This window comes from Pan troglodytes, chromosome 12 (genome assembly GCF_028858775.2).
Source record: "Pan troglodytes isolate AG18354 chromosome 12, NHGRI_mPanTro3-v2.0_pri, whole genome shotgun sequence".
Lineage (NCBI taxonomy): Eukaryota > Metazoa > Chordata > Mammalia > Primates > Hominidae > Pan > Pan troglodytes.
Window position 1 is genome coordinate 27,180,570 of NC_072410.2, and position 16,306 is coordinate 27,196,875.

The window sequence follows — 16,306 nt, forward strand, 5'->3', positions numbered from 1 at the left end:
ACCTTATTTATTATTTTGTTTCAAATTCCATTCAGGCTACAAGTGATGAGAAAGATTCTTTTTCAAATATAACCAGAGAAAGAAAGGATGGAGAAATATCTAGGACAGGTAACTTTGCGAAACACATTTAATGTCATGTTCAGTCCAGATAAGAAGTTCTCTTCCCCGAATAAATCAGTGGGGGGCTGGTCGAAACTGCACATTCTGATTCAGTAGGCCTGAGATTCTTCATTTCTAATAAGTTCTTGGGTTATGCTGATGCTGCTGGTCTGGAACATGATCTTCGCTGTAAGATTATACACATCCCCACGTTGCAATTGGGAGGAAGAAATATGGAGAGCAGTTGAAGACATAAGGGGCTCTGGGGCACAGCATAATTTTGCTTTATTTCTGGAGCATCTTTTCATTAAGGGTGTAAGGAGAAAGAGAGGAAGTACAGATTTTACAGACGTCACATGGTAGTGCTAAAAAGAGACAGAAAACTGTTCACAATAAGCCGTAGACACTGTAGAAGGAGAACTGAGGAGACCCCTGATGTAGCAATTATTTTCCGAATGAAGACGGATTGTGAGGCAGGAAGGTGGGAAAAGAGGAAGTCATTTATATAATTTTGGGGTTACTGCTGAGGAAACCTGAGTGAACTCACTTCAGATGCATTTGGAACATTTGCATAAACAATATTTGATTTTGGCAGCTCCAGCAATTTCTGGAAGCAGGAAACATTTCTTGAATTGGCATAAAAACACAATGACTCATTACTCCTCTTTGTTACTATTAGGCATCAGAGATACATGTTTTGTTGATTTTAGTTATAGAAATGAGATAAACGTGAATATGACTACGTTGGCTTCCTTCTTCAAAGAGCTACCTCTTGTATAAAATAGCTGTTTAATGAAACTTCTCTAGAACATAACATGATACTCCCAACAAGGCTATTTTAGAGACAAAAATTGTGTTGCATTCTAATTAAGTCCTAGAGTGATCATTTTCAATGAATATTGGAATGATTTCTGAATGTAAATCTTATCAATATCTAATGCTTGTAGCAGTTTTACTTTGTACAAATATGTCAAAATTGATAAATGATGATATTTTTATTGAGGCTAATATATTATCCTTTGGTGCCATGAGTGGATGAAGAAACGTTTGGAAGGCTAAACTAGTGGATACAAGAAACTTAAGCAAAGTATTACACCACATGGGTGTGAGAGATAATGATTATTATCTACTAGGTATCAGCAAACAGGTATCCAAAGTGATCAATTTAGGACACTTCCACTGAAGAGATGTGAAGTGTAAGTTCAACTGAAGTATCGTCGCAATTGTGTGCCTTCTCAGTTATTGGGCAAGTTAAAGAGCATGATGAATGTTTGTAGTATAATGGTGTAAATCCTTTTGATTTGTTGCACAAAAGACATGTGGGATCATGTAGCACCTGCTTTGACATTGATTCTCGGGTGTGTGAGTTGCTCCTCTGATTTTAGATCACGTTTGTTCTCATCACTCGGCCTATGCACGTTGAGATTGTCACGGTTTTATTTTAGTTTTAGACACACGAGAAATCGTACCATGTTTGAAATTGTAAGGGTATATTTCATGGAGCCTGTATTCCCTTTTCTCAGTGTACTTCTGTCATGTTCTAGTCCCCAGACACAAAGTAGAAGCCATCAAAGCCTGCGCTAATACAGGCAGGAGGACAGAGTTTGATGCTAACACTGCATGAATGTATGGATATCTTTGTCATATTTACATATGAGTGATTATGAATCCCTTTTGCTTTTCAGTGTCTTCTCAGAAACCACCAGCCTTGAAGGTAATGAAACTCTCATTTATGTTGTGAACGAGTTAATGTATGGTCTATGAAACATACTTTATTTGTTTATTATTTCGTTTCAAATTCCATTCAGGCTACAAGTGACGAGGAAGATTCTGTTTTGAGTATAGCCAGAGAAGAAAAGGATGGAGAAAAATCTAGGACAGGTAATTTTGAAAACAGATTTAATGTCGTGTTCTGTCCAGATAGATAAGAAGTTCTCTTCCCCAAATAAAGCAGCGGGTGGCTCGTCGAAGCTGCACTTTCTGATTCAGCAGGCCGGAGATTCTTCATTTGTAGTAAAGTTCTTGGGTGATGCTGATGCTGCTGGTCTGTAACATGATCTTCGCTGTAAGATTATACACTTCCCCACATTGAAGTTGGGAAGAAGATATATGGAGAGCAGTTGAAGACATAAGGGGCTCTGGGGAACAGCATAGTTTTGCTTTAATTCTCCAGCTTGTTCTCAGTAAGGGTGGAAGGAGAAAGAGAGGAAGTATCGATTTTACAGACGTCACATCGTACTGCTAAGAACAGACAGAAAACTTGTTGTAATAACCCATACACACTGTAGGAGAACTAAGGAGACCCCTGGTGTAGCAATCATTTTCCCAAGGAAGACGGATTGTGAGGCAGGAAGGTGTGAAAAGAGGCAGTCATTTATATAATTTTGGGGTTTCCGCTGAGGAAACCTGAGTGAACTCACTTCAGATGCATTTGGAATATTTTAATAAAAAATACTTGATTTTGGCTGCTGCAGGAACTGCTGGAAGAAGGAAACAATCCTAGAATTGGCATAAAAACACACTGACTCATTACTCCTCTTTGTTACTATTAGGCATCAGAGATACATGTTTTGTTGATTTTAGTTATTGAAATGAGACAAACTTGAATATGAATACTTGGCTTCCTTTTTCAAGGAGCTACCTCTTGGATACAATAGCTATTTTATGAAACTTCTTTACAGAACAACATGATACTCCCAACAAGGCTATTTGAGAAACAAAAATTATGCTGGATTCTAATTAACTCCTAAAATGGTCATTTTCAATGAATATTGCAGTGATTTCTGAATGAAAAACCGATTAATATCTAATGCTTGTAGCCATTTTACTTTGTAGAAGTATGTCAAAGTTGATAATTGATGTTATTTTTATTGAGGCTAATATATTATCCTTTGGTGACTAGAGTGGTTGAAGAAACTTTCGGAAGCCTAAACTAGTGGATACATGAAACTTAGGCAAATTATTACACTACATGTGTGTGAGAGATAATGAATATTATCTACTAGGTATCAGCAAACAGATATCCAAGGTGATCAATTTAGCACACTTCCACTGAAGAGATGTGAAGTGTACGTTCAACTGAATTGTCCTCGTAATTGTGTGCCTTCTCAGTTATTGGGCAAGTTAAAGAGCATGATGAGTGTTTGTAGTATAATGGTGTAAATCCTTTTGATTTGTTGCATGAAAGACATGTGGGATCATGTGGCACCTGCTTTGAGATTGATTCTCAGGTGTATGAGTTGCTTCTCTGATTTTAGATCACTTTGTCCTCATCACTCGGCATATCCACGTTGATACTGACACGGTTTTATTTTAGTTTTGGACATATGACAAATCATACCATGTTTGAAATTCTAAGACTATATTTCATGGAGCCTGTGTTCCCTTTTCTCAGCGTATTTCTGTCATGTTCTAGTCCCCAGACACAAAGTAGAAACCATCAAAGCCTACGCTAATACAGGCAGGAGGACAGAGGTTGATGCTAACACTGCATGAATGTGTGGATAATATTGTCATTTTTACATATGAGTGATTATGAATCCCTTTTACTTTTCAGTGTCTTCTGAGAAACCATCAGGCTTGAAGGTAATGAAACTGTCATTTATATTGTGACCTAGTAAATGTATAGTCTATGAAACATACTTTATTAATTTATTACTTTATTTCAAATTCCATTCAGGCTACAAGTAACGAGAAAGATTCTCTTTTGAATATAGCCAGAGGAAAAAAGCATGGAGAAAAAACTAGGAGAGGTAATTTTGAAAAGAGATTTAATGTCATGTTCAGTCCAGATAGATAAGAAATTCTCTTCCCTGAATAAATCAGCGGGGGGCTCATTGAAGCTGCACATTCTGATTCAGCAGTCCTGAGATTCTTCATTTCAAATAAGTTCTTGGGTGATGCTGATGCTGCTGGTCTGAAACATGATCTTCGCAGTAAGAGTATACACTTCCCCATGTTGAAATTCAGAAGAAGAAATATGGAGAACAGTTCAAGGCATAAGGGGCTCTGGGGAACAACATAATTTTGCTTTAATTCTCCAGCTTGTTTTCAGTAAGGGTGGAAGGAGAAAGAGAGGAAGTATAGAATTTACACACTTCAGATCGTACTGCCAAGAAAGGGCAGAAAGCTTGTTGTAACAACCCGTAGACACTGTAGGAGAACTAAGGAGACCCCTGGTGTAGCAACTATTTTCCTAAGGGAGACGGATTGTGAGGCAGGAAGGTGTGAAAAGAGGAAGTCATTTATATAATTTTGGGGTTTCTGCTGAGGAAACCTGAGTGAACTCACTTCAGATGCATTTGGAATATTTTCATAACAAATATTTGATTTTGGCTGCTCCAGGAACTACTGGAAGCAGGAAACAATGGTGGAATTGGAATACACCACACTGACTCATTACTCCTCTTGGTTACTAGGAGGCATCAGAGATACATGTTGTGTTGTTGTAAGTTATAAAAATGAGATAATCTTGATTATGAATAAATTTGCTTCCTTGTTCAAGGAGCTACCTCTTGGATAAAATAGTTATTTAATGAAACTTCTTTAGGGAGTAACACGATACTCCCAACAAGACTATTTTAGACACAGGAGTGATGTTGAATTCTAGTTAACCCATAAAATGGTCATTTTCAATCAATATTGCAGTGATTTCTGGATGAGAAAGTGATTAATATCTAATGCTTGTAGCAATTTTACTTTGTAGAATTATGTCAAAGTTGATAATTGATCATATTTTTATTGAGGCTAATATATTATCCTTTGGTGCCAAGAGTGGATGAAGAAATTTTTGGAAGCCTAAACTAGTGGATACATGAAACTTAGGCAAATTATTACACTACATGGTTGTGAGAGATAATCAATATTATCTACTAGGTATCAGCAAACAGATATCCAAGGTGATCAATTCAGGACACTTCCACTGAAGAGATGTGAAGTGTAAGTTCAACTGGAGTGTCATCGTAATTGTGTACCTTCTCAGTGATTGGGCAAGTTAAAGAGCATGATGAATGTTTTTAGTATAATGGTGTAAATCCTTTTGATTTGTTGCATGAAAGACATGTGGGATCATGTAGCATCTGTTTTGAGATTGATTCTCATGTGTATGAGTTGCTCCTCTGATTTTAGATCGCATTTCTCCTCATCACTCAGCATATCCACATTGATATTGACACGGTTTTATTTTAGTTTTCGACACATGACAAATCATACCATTTTTGAAATTGTAAGGGTATATTTCATGGAGCCTGTGTTCCCTTTTTTCAGTGTATTTCTGTCATGTTCTGGTCCCCAGACAGAAAGTAGAAGCCATCAAAGCCTCCACTAATGCAGGCAGGAGGACAGATGTTGATGCTAACACTGTGTGAATGTATGGATAACTTTATCATATTTACATGTGAGTGATTATGTATCCCTTTTACTTTTCAGTGTCTTCTCGGAAAAAACCAGCCTTGAAGGTAATGAAACTCTCATTTATATTGTGAGCTAGTAAACGTATAGCCTATGAAACATACCTTATTTATTATTTTGTTTCAAATTCCATTCAGGCTACAAGTGATGGGAAAGATTCTTTTTCAAATATAACCAGAGAAAGAAAGGATGGAGAAATATCTAGGACAGGTAATTTTGCGAAACACATTTAATGTCATGTTCAGTCCAGATAAGAAGTTCTCTTCCCCGAATAAATCAGTGGGGGGCTGGTCGAAACTGCACATTCTGATTCAGTAGGCCTGAGATTCTTCATTTGTAATAAGTTCTTGGGTTATGCTGATGCTGCTGGTCTGGAACATGATCTTCGCTGTAAGATTATACACATCCCCACATTGCAATTGGGAGGAAGAAATATGGAGAGCAGTTGAAGACATAAGGGGCTCTGGGGGCACAGCATAATTTTGCTTTAATTCTGTAGCATCTTTTCATTAATGGTGTAAGGAGAAAGAGTGGAAATACAGATTTTACTGATGTCACATGGTAGTGCTAAAAACAGACAGAAAACTGTTCATAATAAGCCGTAGACACTGTAGAAGGAGAACTGAGGAGACCCCTGATGTAACAATTATTTTCCAAATGAAGACGGATTGTGAGGCAGGAAGGTGGGAAAAGAGGAAGTCATTTATATAATTTTGGGGTTACTGCTGAGGAAACCTGAGTGAACTCACTTCAGATGCATTTGGAACATTTGCATAAACAACATTTAATTTTGGCAGCTCCAGCAACTGCTGGAAGCAGGAAACAGTGTTTGAATTGGCATAAAAACACAATGACTCATACTCCTCTTTGTTACTATTAGGCATCAGGGATACATGTTTTGTTGATTTTAGTTATAGAAATGAGATAAACTTGAATATGAATACATTGGCTTCCTTGTTCAAGGAGCTACCTTTTGTATAAAATAGCTGTTTAATGAAACTTCTTTAGAAAATTACATGATACTCCCAACAAGCTATTTTAGAAACAAAAATAGTGTTGCATTCTAATTAAGTCCTGGAGTGATCATTTTCAATGAATATTGGAATGATTTCTGAATGTAAAACTTATTAATATCTAATGCTTGTAGCAGTTTTACTTTGTAGAAATATGTCGAAATTGATAAGTGATGATATATTTATTGAGGCTTATATATTATCCTTTGGTGCCATGAATGGATGAAGAAACTTTTGGAAGGCTAAACTGGTGGATACAAGAAACTTAAGCAAATTATTACACCACCTGGGTGTGAGATATAATGAATATTATCTACTAGGTATCAGCAAACAGGTATCCAAAGTGATCAATTTAGGACACTTCCACTGAAGGGACGTGAAGTGTAAGTTCAACTGAATTGTCATCGTAATTGTGTGCCTTCTCAGTTATTGGGCAAGTTAAAGAGCATGATGGATGTTTGTAGTATAATGGTGTAAATCCTTTTGATTTGTTGCATGAAAGACATGTGGGATCATGTAGCACCTGCTTTGACATTGATTCTCAGGTGTACGTGTTGCTCCTCTGATTTTAGATCACTTTGTCCTCATCACTCGGCATATCCACGTTGATATTGACACGGTTTTATTTTAGTTTTCTACATATGAGAAATCATACCATGTTTGAAATTCTAAGACTATATTTCATGGAGCCTGTAATCCCTTTTGTCAGCGTATTTCTGTCATGTTCTAGTCCCCAGACACAAAGTAGAAACCATCAAAGCCTACGCTAATACAGGCAGGAGGACAGAGGTTGATGCTAACACTGCATGAATGTATGGATAATTTTGTCATTTTTACTTATGAATGATTATGAATCCCTTTTACTTTTCAGTGTCTTCTGAGCAACCACCAGGCTTGAAGGTAATGAAACTGTCATTTATATTGTGACCTAGTAAATGTATAGTCTATGAAACATACTTTATTAATTTATTATTTCATTTCAAATTCCATTCAGGCTACAAGTGACGAGAAAAATTCTATTTTGAATATAACCAGAGGAAAAAAGCATGGAGAAAAAACTAGGAGAGGTAATTTTGAAAAGAGATTTAATGTCATGTTCAGTCCAGATAGATAAGAAATTCTCTTCCCTGAATAAATCAGCGGGGGGTTTGTTGTAACTGCACATTCTGATTCAGCAGTCCTGAGATTCTTCATTTCAAATAAGTTCTTGGGTGATGCTGATGCTGCTGGTCTGGAACATGATCTTCGCAGTAAGAGTATACACTTCCCCACATTGAAATTGGGAAGAAGAAACATGGAGAGCAGTTCAAGGCATAAGGGGCTCTGGGGAACAACATAATTTTGCTTTAATTCTCCAGCTTGTTTTCAGTAAGAGTGGAAGGAGAAAGAGAGGAAGTATAGAATTTACACACTTCAGATTGTACTGCCAAGAAAAGACAGAAAGCTTGTTGTAACAACCCGTAGACACTGTTAGGAGAATTAAGGAGACCCCTGGTGTAGCAACTATTTTCCTAAGGAAGACGGATTGTGAGGCAGGAAGGCGGAAAAAGAGGAAGTCATTTATATAATTTTGGGGTTTCTGCTGAGGAAACCTGAGTGAACTCACTTCAGATGCATTTGGAATATTTTCATGACAAATATTTGATTTTGGCTGCTCCAGGAACTACTGGAAGCAGGAAACAATGGTATAATTGGAATACACCACCACACTGACTCATTACTCCTCTTTGTTACTAGGAGGCATCAGAGATACATATTTTGTTGATTGTAGTTATAAAAATGAGATAATCTTGATTATGAATAAATTTGCTTCCTTGTTCAAGGAGCTACCCCTTGGATGAAATAGCTATTTCATGAAACTTCTTTAAAGAATAACATGGTCCTCCCAAAAAGTCTATTTTAGAAACAAAAATGATGTTGAATTCTAATTAACTCCTAAAATGTTCATTTTCAATGAATATTGCAGTGATTTCTGAATGAAAAACTGATTAATATCTAATGCTTGTAGCAGTTTTACTTTGAAGAAATATGTCAAAGTTGATAATTGATGATATCTTTATTGAGGCTAATATATTATCCTTTGGTGCCAAGAGTGGATGAAGAAACATTCAGAAGTCTATACTAGTGGATACAAGAAACTTAGGCAAATTATTACACCACATGGGTGTGAGAGGTAATGAATATTATCTACTAGGTATCAGCAAGCAGATATCCAAAGTGATCAATTTAGGACACTTCCACTGAGGAGATGTGAAGTGTATGTTCAACTGAAATGTCGTCGTAATTCTGTGCCTTCTCATTTATTTGGCAAATTAAAGAGCATGATGAATGTTTGTACTATAATTGTGTATATCCTTTGATTTCTTACATGAAACACATGTGGGGTCATGTAGCACCTGCTTTGATATTGATTCTCAGTTGTATGAATTGCTCCCCTGATTTTAGATCACTTTGTCCTCATCACTCGGCATATCGACATTGATATTGACAGGGCTTTATTTTAGTTTTCGACATATGACAGATCATACCATGTTTAAAATTGTAAGGATATATTTCATGGCGCCTGTATTCCCTTTTTTCAGTGATTTCTGTCATGTTCTTTTCCCCGACACAATATAGAAGCCATCAAAGCCTACACTAATACAGGCAGGAGGACAGAGATTGATGCTAACACTGTATGAATGTATGAATAACTTTATCATATTTACGTATGAGTGATTATGTATCCCTTTTGCTTTTCAGTGTCTTCTCATAAACAACCAGCCTTGAAGGTAATTAAACTCTCTTTTATATTTTGAACTATTAAGTGTATAGTCTATGAAATATACTTTATTTATTGACTGTTGTGTTTCAAATTCCATTCAGGCTACAAGTGACAAGGAAGATTCTATTCCAAATATAGCCACAAAAACAAAGGACGAACAAATATCTGGGACAGGTAATTTTGCAAACACATTTAATATGATGTTCATTCAAGATGGAAGAGAACTTCTCTTCACCAAATAAAGCAGCGGGGGGTTCGTCAAATCTTCATGTTCTGATTCAGTATTCCTGAGATTATTCATTTGTAATAAGTTCTCGGGTGACCCTGATGCTGTGGTCCTTGGCCATGATGAAAGTACTAAGATTTTAGATGTCTGTACTTTGAAATTGGGAAAAAGAACCATCTGACCACAATTCAACATATAACAGGCTCAGGGGACAGCATCATTTTGCTTTAATTCTACAGCATGTTTTCATCAAGAGGGGAAAGAGAAAGAGATGAAGTAATAGATATTAGAGGCGTCAGATTGTATTGTGATAAACAGAGGGAAAAGTGTTCCTAATACCACAAAAACACTGTAGAATGAGAAGTAACAAGAGCAGTGATGTAGCAATTATTTTCCTCAAGGAATAGGGATTGTGAGTCAGGAAGGAGGGAGAAGAAGAAGTTATTTATGTAATTTGGGATTTCTGCTGAGGAAACCTCACTGAACTCACTTCAATACATTTGGAACATTTGCATAAAAGAAGATTTGATTTTGGGTGTTTCAGGAACTACTGGAAGCAGGAAACTATGCTAGAATTGGGATAAACCGCAGTGACTCATTACTCCTCTTTAGGAGTAATTTACTATTAGGCATCAGAGATACATGTTTTGTTGATTTCAGTTATAAAACTGAGATAAACGAATATGAGTACATTGGCTTCAAAGTTCAAGGAGCTAAGTCTTGGATAAAATAGCTATTGAATGAAACTTCTTTAGAGAATAGCATGATACTCCAAAGAAGACTTTTTAGAAACAAAAATTATGTTGAATTCTAATTAACTCCTAAAGTGGTCCTTTCCATGAATATTTGATTGATTTCTGAATGTAAAACTTATTAATATCTAATGCTTGCAGCAGTTTTACTTTGTAGAAGTATGTCAACATTGGTAAATGATGATATTTTATTGAGGCTAATATATTATCCTTTGGTGCCATGAATGGATGAAGAAACTTTCAGAAGGCTAAACGAGTGGATACAAGAAACTTAGGCAAATTATTACACCACAGGGGTGTGAGAAATAATGAATATTATCTACTAGGTTTCAGCAAACATAATCCAAGCTGATCAATTTAGGACACTTCCACTGAAGAGACGTGAAGTGTACATTCAACTGAAATATCATTGTAATTGTGTGCCTTCTCAGTTATTGGGCAAGTTAAAGAGCATGATGAATGTTTGTACTATAATGGTGTAAATCCTTTTGATTTCTTGCATGGAAGACATGTGGCATCATGTAGAACCTGCTTTGACATTGATTCTCAAGTGTATGAGTTGCTCCTCTGATTTTAGATCACATTTGTCCTCATCACTTGGCATATCCACGTTGATATTGACACGGTTTTATTTTAGTTTTGGACATATGACAAATCATGCCATGTTTGAAATTGTAAGTATATTTTGTGAAGCCTGTATTCACCTTTTTCAGTGTATTTCTGTCATATTCCAGTCCCCAGTCACAAAATAGAAAACAGCAAATCCTATACTAATACAGGCAGGAAGATATATCTTGATGCCAACAGTGCATGAAAGTATGGATAAATTTATCATATTTACATATGAGTGATTATGTATCCCTCTTGCTTTTCAGTGTCTTCTCAGAAACAACCAGCCTTGAAGGTAATTAAACTCTCATTTATATTGTGAACTATTAACTGTGTGGTCTATGAAACATAGTTCATGTATTGATTATTTTGTTTCAAATTCCATTCAGGCTACAAGTGACAAGAAAGATTCTGTTTCGAATATACCCACAGAAATAAAGGATGGACAACACTCTGGAACAGGTAATTTCACAAAACACATTTAATGTCATGTTCAGTCCAGATAGAAAAGTACTTCTCTTCCCCAAACAAATCAGTGCGGGGCTCATCAAAACTGCACATTCTGATTCAGCAGGCCTGAGATTCTTCATTTTTAATAAGTTCTTGTGTGACGCTGATGCTGCTGGTCTTGGACATGATCTTTGTAGTAAGATTATAGACTTCCCCACATTGAAATTGGGAAGAAGAAATATGGAGAGCAGTTCAAGACATAAGGGTCTCAGGGGAACAGCATAATTTTGCTTTAATTCTACAGCATGTTTTCAATAAGGGTAGAAGGAGAAAGACATGAAATATAGATTTTATAGATGTCACATCATTCTGCTATAAGAAAGACAGAATAGTGATCCTAATAACCAGTAGACACTGTAGAATGAGAACTAAGGAGACCACTGATATAGCAATGATTTTTCCCAAGGAAGAGGGATTGTGAGGCAGGAAGGAGGGAAAAGAAGTTATTTATGTAATTTTGGGGTTTCTGCTGAGGAAACCTGAGTGAACTCACTTCAGAGGCATTTAGCATATTTGCATAAAGAAGATTTGATTTTGGCAGCTGCTGGAACTACTGGGTGCAGGAGATAATGCTAGAATTGGGATAAACTTCATTTACTAATTACTCTTCTTTGTTACTGTTAGGTATCAGACTTACACGTTTTGTTGATTTTAGTTATAGAAATTAGATAAACTTGAATATGAATACATTGGCTTCATTGATCAAAGAGCTGACTCTTGGATAAAATAGGTATTTAATGAATATTCTTTAGAGAATAGCATGATACTCCTAACAAGACTATTTTAGAAACAAAAATAATGTTGAATTCAACAACTGACTCCTAAAATGGTAATTTTCAATGAATATTGGAGTGATTTCCAAGTGTAAAAGCTTATTAATATCCAATACTTGTAGCAGTTTTATTTAGTAGAATTATGTCAAAATTGATAATTGATGATGCTTTTTATTGAGGTTATATATTATACTTTGTTGCCACGAGTGGATGAAGAAATGTTCAAAAGGCTAAACTAGAGAACACAAGAAGCTTAGGCAAATTATTACAGCACATGGGTGTGAGAAATAATGAATTATTTACTTGGATTCAGGAAACATATATCCACGTTGATCAATTTAGGTCCCTTCCACTTAAGAGGTGTGAAGTGTACGTTCAAGTGAAGTGTCATTGTATTTGTGTACCTTCTCAGTTATTGGGCAAGTTAAAGAGCATGTTGAATGTTTGCAGTATAATGGTTTAATCATTCGGATATCTTGCATGAAAGTCATGCGGGTGCATGTACCACCTGCTTTGACATTGATTCCCAGGTGATTAGTTGCTTCTGTGATTTTAGACCACATTTGTCCTCATCACTCGGCATATCCTTATTGAAATTGACACTTTTATTTTAGTTTTAGTCATATGACAAATCATACTACGTTTGAAATGCTTAGTGTATATTTCTTGAAACCTGTATTCCTGTTTTCTTCAGTGTATTTCTGTCATGTTCCCATCCCAAAACACAAAGTATAAAGCATCAAAGCCTACACTAATAACTGCAGACAGAGGCAGCTTGATGCTAACACTGCATGAATGTTTGAATAACTTTATCATATGCACATATGAGTGATTATGTATCTGTTTTGCTTTTCAGTGTCTTCTCAGAAACAACCGGCCTGGAAGGTAATTAAACACTCATATATATTTTGAACTATTAACTGTATGGTCTATGAATATATACTTTATGTATTGATTATTTTGTTTCAAATCCCATTCAGGCTACAAGTGTCAAGAAAGATTCTGTTCGGAATATAGCCACAGAAATAAAGGATGGACAAATACCTGGGACAGGTATTTTGGAATACACCTTTAATGTAATGTTCAATCAAATAGAAGAGAAATTCACTTCCCCAAATAAATCAGCGGGGGGTTCATTGAAGCTTTATGTTTGGATTCTGCATGGCTGAGATTCTTCATTTGTAATAAGTTCTCGGGTGACCCTGATGTTGCTGGTCCTTGACCATGATCTAAGTAGTAAGATTGTAGACTTCCCTACATTGAAATTGGGAAGAAGAACCATAGGAGAGTGGTTCAGCACATAACAGCCTCAGGGGACAGCATCATTTTGCTTTAATTCTACAGCAAGTTTCCATCAAGAGGGGAAGGAGAAAGAGATGAAGTAATAGATATTATAGGTGTCAGATAATATTGTTATAAACAGAGGGAAAAGTGATCCTAATACCTCAAAAACAGTGTAGAATGAGAAGAAACAAGATCACTGAAGTAGCAATTATTTTCCACAAGGAAGAGGGATTGTGAGGCAGGAAGGAGAGAAAAGAAGAAGTTATTTATGTAATTTTGGGGTTTCTGTTGAGGAAACCTGAGGGAACTCACTTCAGATAAATTTGGAATATTTGCATAAAAGAACATTAAATTTTGGCTTCTCCAAGAACTACTGGAAGCAGGAAACAATGCTAGAATTGGGATAAAGCACACTGACTCGTTACTCCTCTTTGATACCATTAGGCATCAGAGATACATGTTTTGTTGATTTTAGTTATAAAAATGAGATAAACTTGAATATGAATACATTGGCTTCGTTGTTCAAGGAGCTAACTCTTGGGTAAAATAGCTATTGGATGAAACTTCTTTAGAGAATAGCATGATACTCCCAACAAGACTATTTTAGAAACAAAAAGTATATGGAATTCTAATTGACTCCCAAAGTGGTCATTTTCAATGAATATTGGAGTGATTTGTGAATGTAAAACATATTAATATCTAATGCTTGTAGCAGTTTTACTTTGTAGAAGTATGTCAAAATTGATAATTGATGATATTTTTATTGAGGCTAATATGTTATCCTTTGGTGCCATGAATGGATGAAGAAACTTTTGGAAAGCTAAACGAGTGGATACAAGAAACTTAGGCAAATTATTACACCACGTGGGTGTGAGGAATAATAAATATTATCTACTCGGTTTCAGCAAACAGATATCCAAGGTGATCAATTTAGGGCACTTCCACTGAAGAGGCGTGAAGTGTACATTCAACTGAAGTGTCATTGTAATTGTGTACCTTCTCTGTTATTGGGCACGTTAAAGAGCATGATGAATGTTTGTAGTATAATGGTGTAAATCCTTCTGATTTCTTGCATGAAAGACCTGTGGGATCAAGTACCACCTGCTTTGACATTGATTCCCAGGTGTATGAGTTGATCCTCTGATTTTAGATCACATTTGTCCTCATCACTCAGCATATCCACGTTGATATTGACAGGGTTTTATTTTAGTTTTAGACATATGACAAATCATACCATGCTTGAAATTGTAAGTATATTTTTCATGAAGGCTGTATTACTTTTTTTCAGTGTATTTCTGTCATGTTCCAATCCCCAGACACAAAGTAGGAAACATCAAATCCTACCCTAATACAGGCAGAAGGATACAGCTTGATGCTAACACTGCATGAATGTATGAATAACTTTATCATATGTACATGTGAGTGATTATGTATCCCTTTTGCTTTTCAGTGTCTTCTCAGAGACGACCAGCCTTGAAGGTAATTAAACTCTTATTTATATTGTGAACTAGTAATTGTATAGTCTATGAAACATACTTTATTTATTTATTATTTTGTTTCAAATTCCATTCAGGCTACAGGTGATGAGAAAGATTCTGTTTCGAATATAGCCAGAAAAATAAAGGATGGAGAAAAATCTGGGACAGGTAATTTTGCAAAACACATTTAATGTCATGTTCAGTCCAGATAGAACAGAACTTCTCTTCCCCAAATAAATCAGTGGGGGGCTTGTCGAAGCTGCACATTCTGATTTTGCAAACCTGAGATTCTTAATTTGTAATAAGTTCTCGGGTGACGCTGATGCTGCTGGTCTTGGACGTGATCTTCGAAGTAAGATTATAGACTTCCCCACATTGAAATTGGGAAGAAGAAACATTGGAGAGCATGTCAAGACATAAGGGGCTCAGGGGACAGCATAATTTTGCTATAATTCTACAGCATGTTTTCACCAAGGGTGGTAGGAGATAGAGATGAAGTATAGATTTTACAGACATCACATCGTGTTCTTAAAAACAGATGGAAAAGTGATCATAATAACCCATAAACACTGTAGAACGAGAACTAACGAGACCGCTGATGTAGCAATTACTTTCCTCAAGGAAGAGGGATTGTCAGGCAGAAAGGAGGGAAAATAAGAAGTTATTTAGGTAATTTTGTTGTTTCTTCTGAGGAAACGTGAGTTCAGATGCATATTCGAATATTTTCCTAAAAGAAGATTTGATTTTGGCTGCTTTAGGAACCAGTGGAAGCAGGAAGGACTCCTAGAATTGGGATAAACCACAGTGACTCATTACTCCTCTTTGTTACTCTTGGGCGTCAGAGATATATGTTTTGTTGATATTAGTTATTCAAGTGAAATAAACATGAATATGCATATATTGGCTTTGCTTTTCAATTAGCTAACTTTGGATAAAATAGCAATTTAATGAAAATGCTTTAGAGAGTAACATGATACTTCAAACCAGACTATTTTAGAAACAAAATTAATTTGAATTCATTGACTTTTAAAATTGTTATTTTCAATGAATATTGGAGTGGTTTCCAAATGTAAAAGGTTATTCATATCTAATGCTTCAGCAACTTTATTTTGTATAAGTATGTCAAATTTGATCATTTATTATACTTTTTGATATGGTTTATATATTATACTTTGTTGCCATGAGTGGATGAAGAACCTTTCTGTAGCCTAAACTAGAGGACACAACAAATGTAGGCACATTATTACACCACATGGGTTTGAGAAATAAAGAATATTGTATACAGGATTATCCAAACCTATATCCAAGCTGATGAAGCTGCGACACTTCCACTGAGGACTTGTGAAGTGTACATTCTACTAAAGTGTCATTGTCATTGTGTACCTGCTC

The 16,306-nt window shown here is 35.9% G+C and overlaps 1 protein-coding gene across 22 annotated transcripts in view; it reads left to right on the forward strand.

Annotated features, from left to right (window-relative positions):
* Nucleotides 1-16,306, forward strand: part of ANKRD36C (ankyrin repeat domain 36C) — a 165,451-nt gene that overhangs the window by 102,842 nt on the left and 46,303 nt on the right. For all 22 annotated transcript variants that reach the window (XM_054678581.2, XM_063789626.1, XM_054678585.2 and 19 more), the window contains 17 exons: nucleotides 36-108; nucleotides 1,785-1,813; nucleotides 1,908-1,980; nucleotides 3,656-3,684; nucleotides 3,779-3,851; nucleotides 5,527-5,555; nucleotides 5,646-5,718; nucleotides 7,393-7,421; nucleotides 7,516-7,588; nucleotides 9,264-9,292; nucleotides 9,387-9,459; nucleotides 11,139-11,167; nucleotides 11,262-11,334; nucleotides 13,012-13,040; nucleotides 13,136-13,208; nucleotides 14,890-14,918; nucleotides 15,013-15,085. In XM_054678581.2, the coding sequence (XP_054534556.2) occupies nucleotides 36-108; nucleotides 1,785-1,813; nucleotides 1,908-1,980; nucleotides 3,656-3,684; nucleotides 3,779-3,851; nucleotides 5,527-5,555; nucleotides 5,646-5,718; nucleotides 7,393-7,421; nucleotides 7,516-7,588; nucleotides 9,264-9,292; nucleotides 9,387-9,459; nucleotides 11,139-11,167; nucleotides 11,262-11,334; nucleotides 13,012-13,040; nucleotides 13,136-13,208; nucleotides 14,890-14,918; nucleotides 15,013-15,085 (889 nt within the window). The remainder of the gene's footprint in view (nucleotides 1-35; nucleotides 109-1,784; nucleotides 1,814-1,907; nucleotides 1,981-3,655; nucleotides 3,685-3,778; nucleotides 3,852-5,526; nucleotides 5,556-5,645; nucleotides 5,719-7,392; nucleotides 7,422-7,515; nucleotides 7,589-9,263; nucleotides 9,293-9,386; nucleotides 9,460-11,138; nucleotides 11,168-11,261; nucleotides 11,335-13,011; nucleotides 13,041-13,135; nucleotides 13,209-14,889; nucleotides 14,919-15,012; nucleotides 15,086-16,306) is intronic.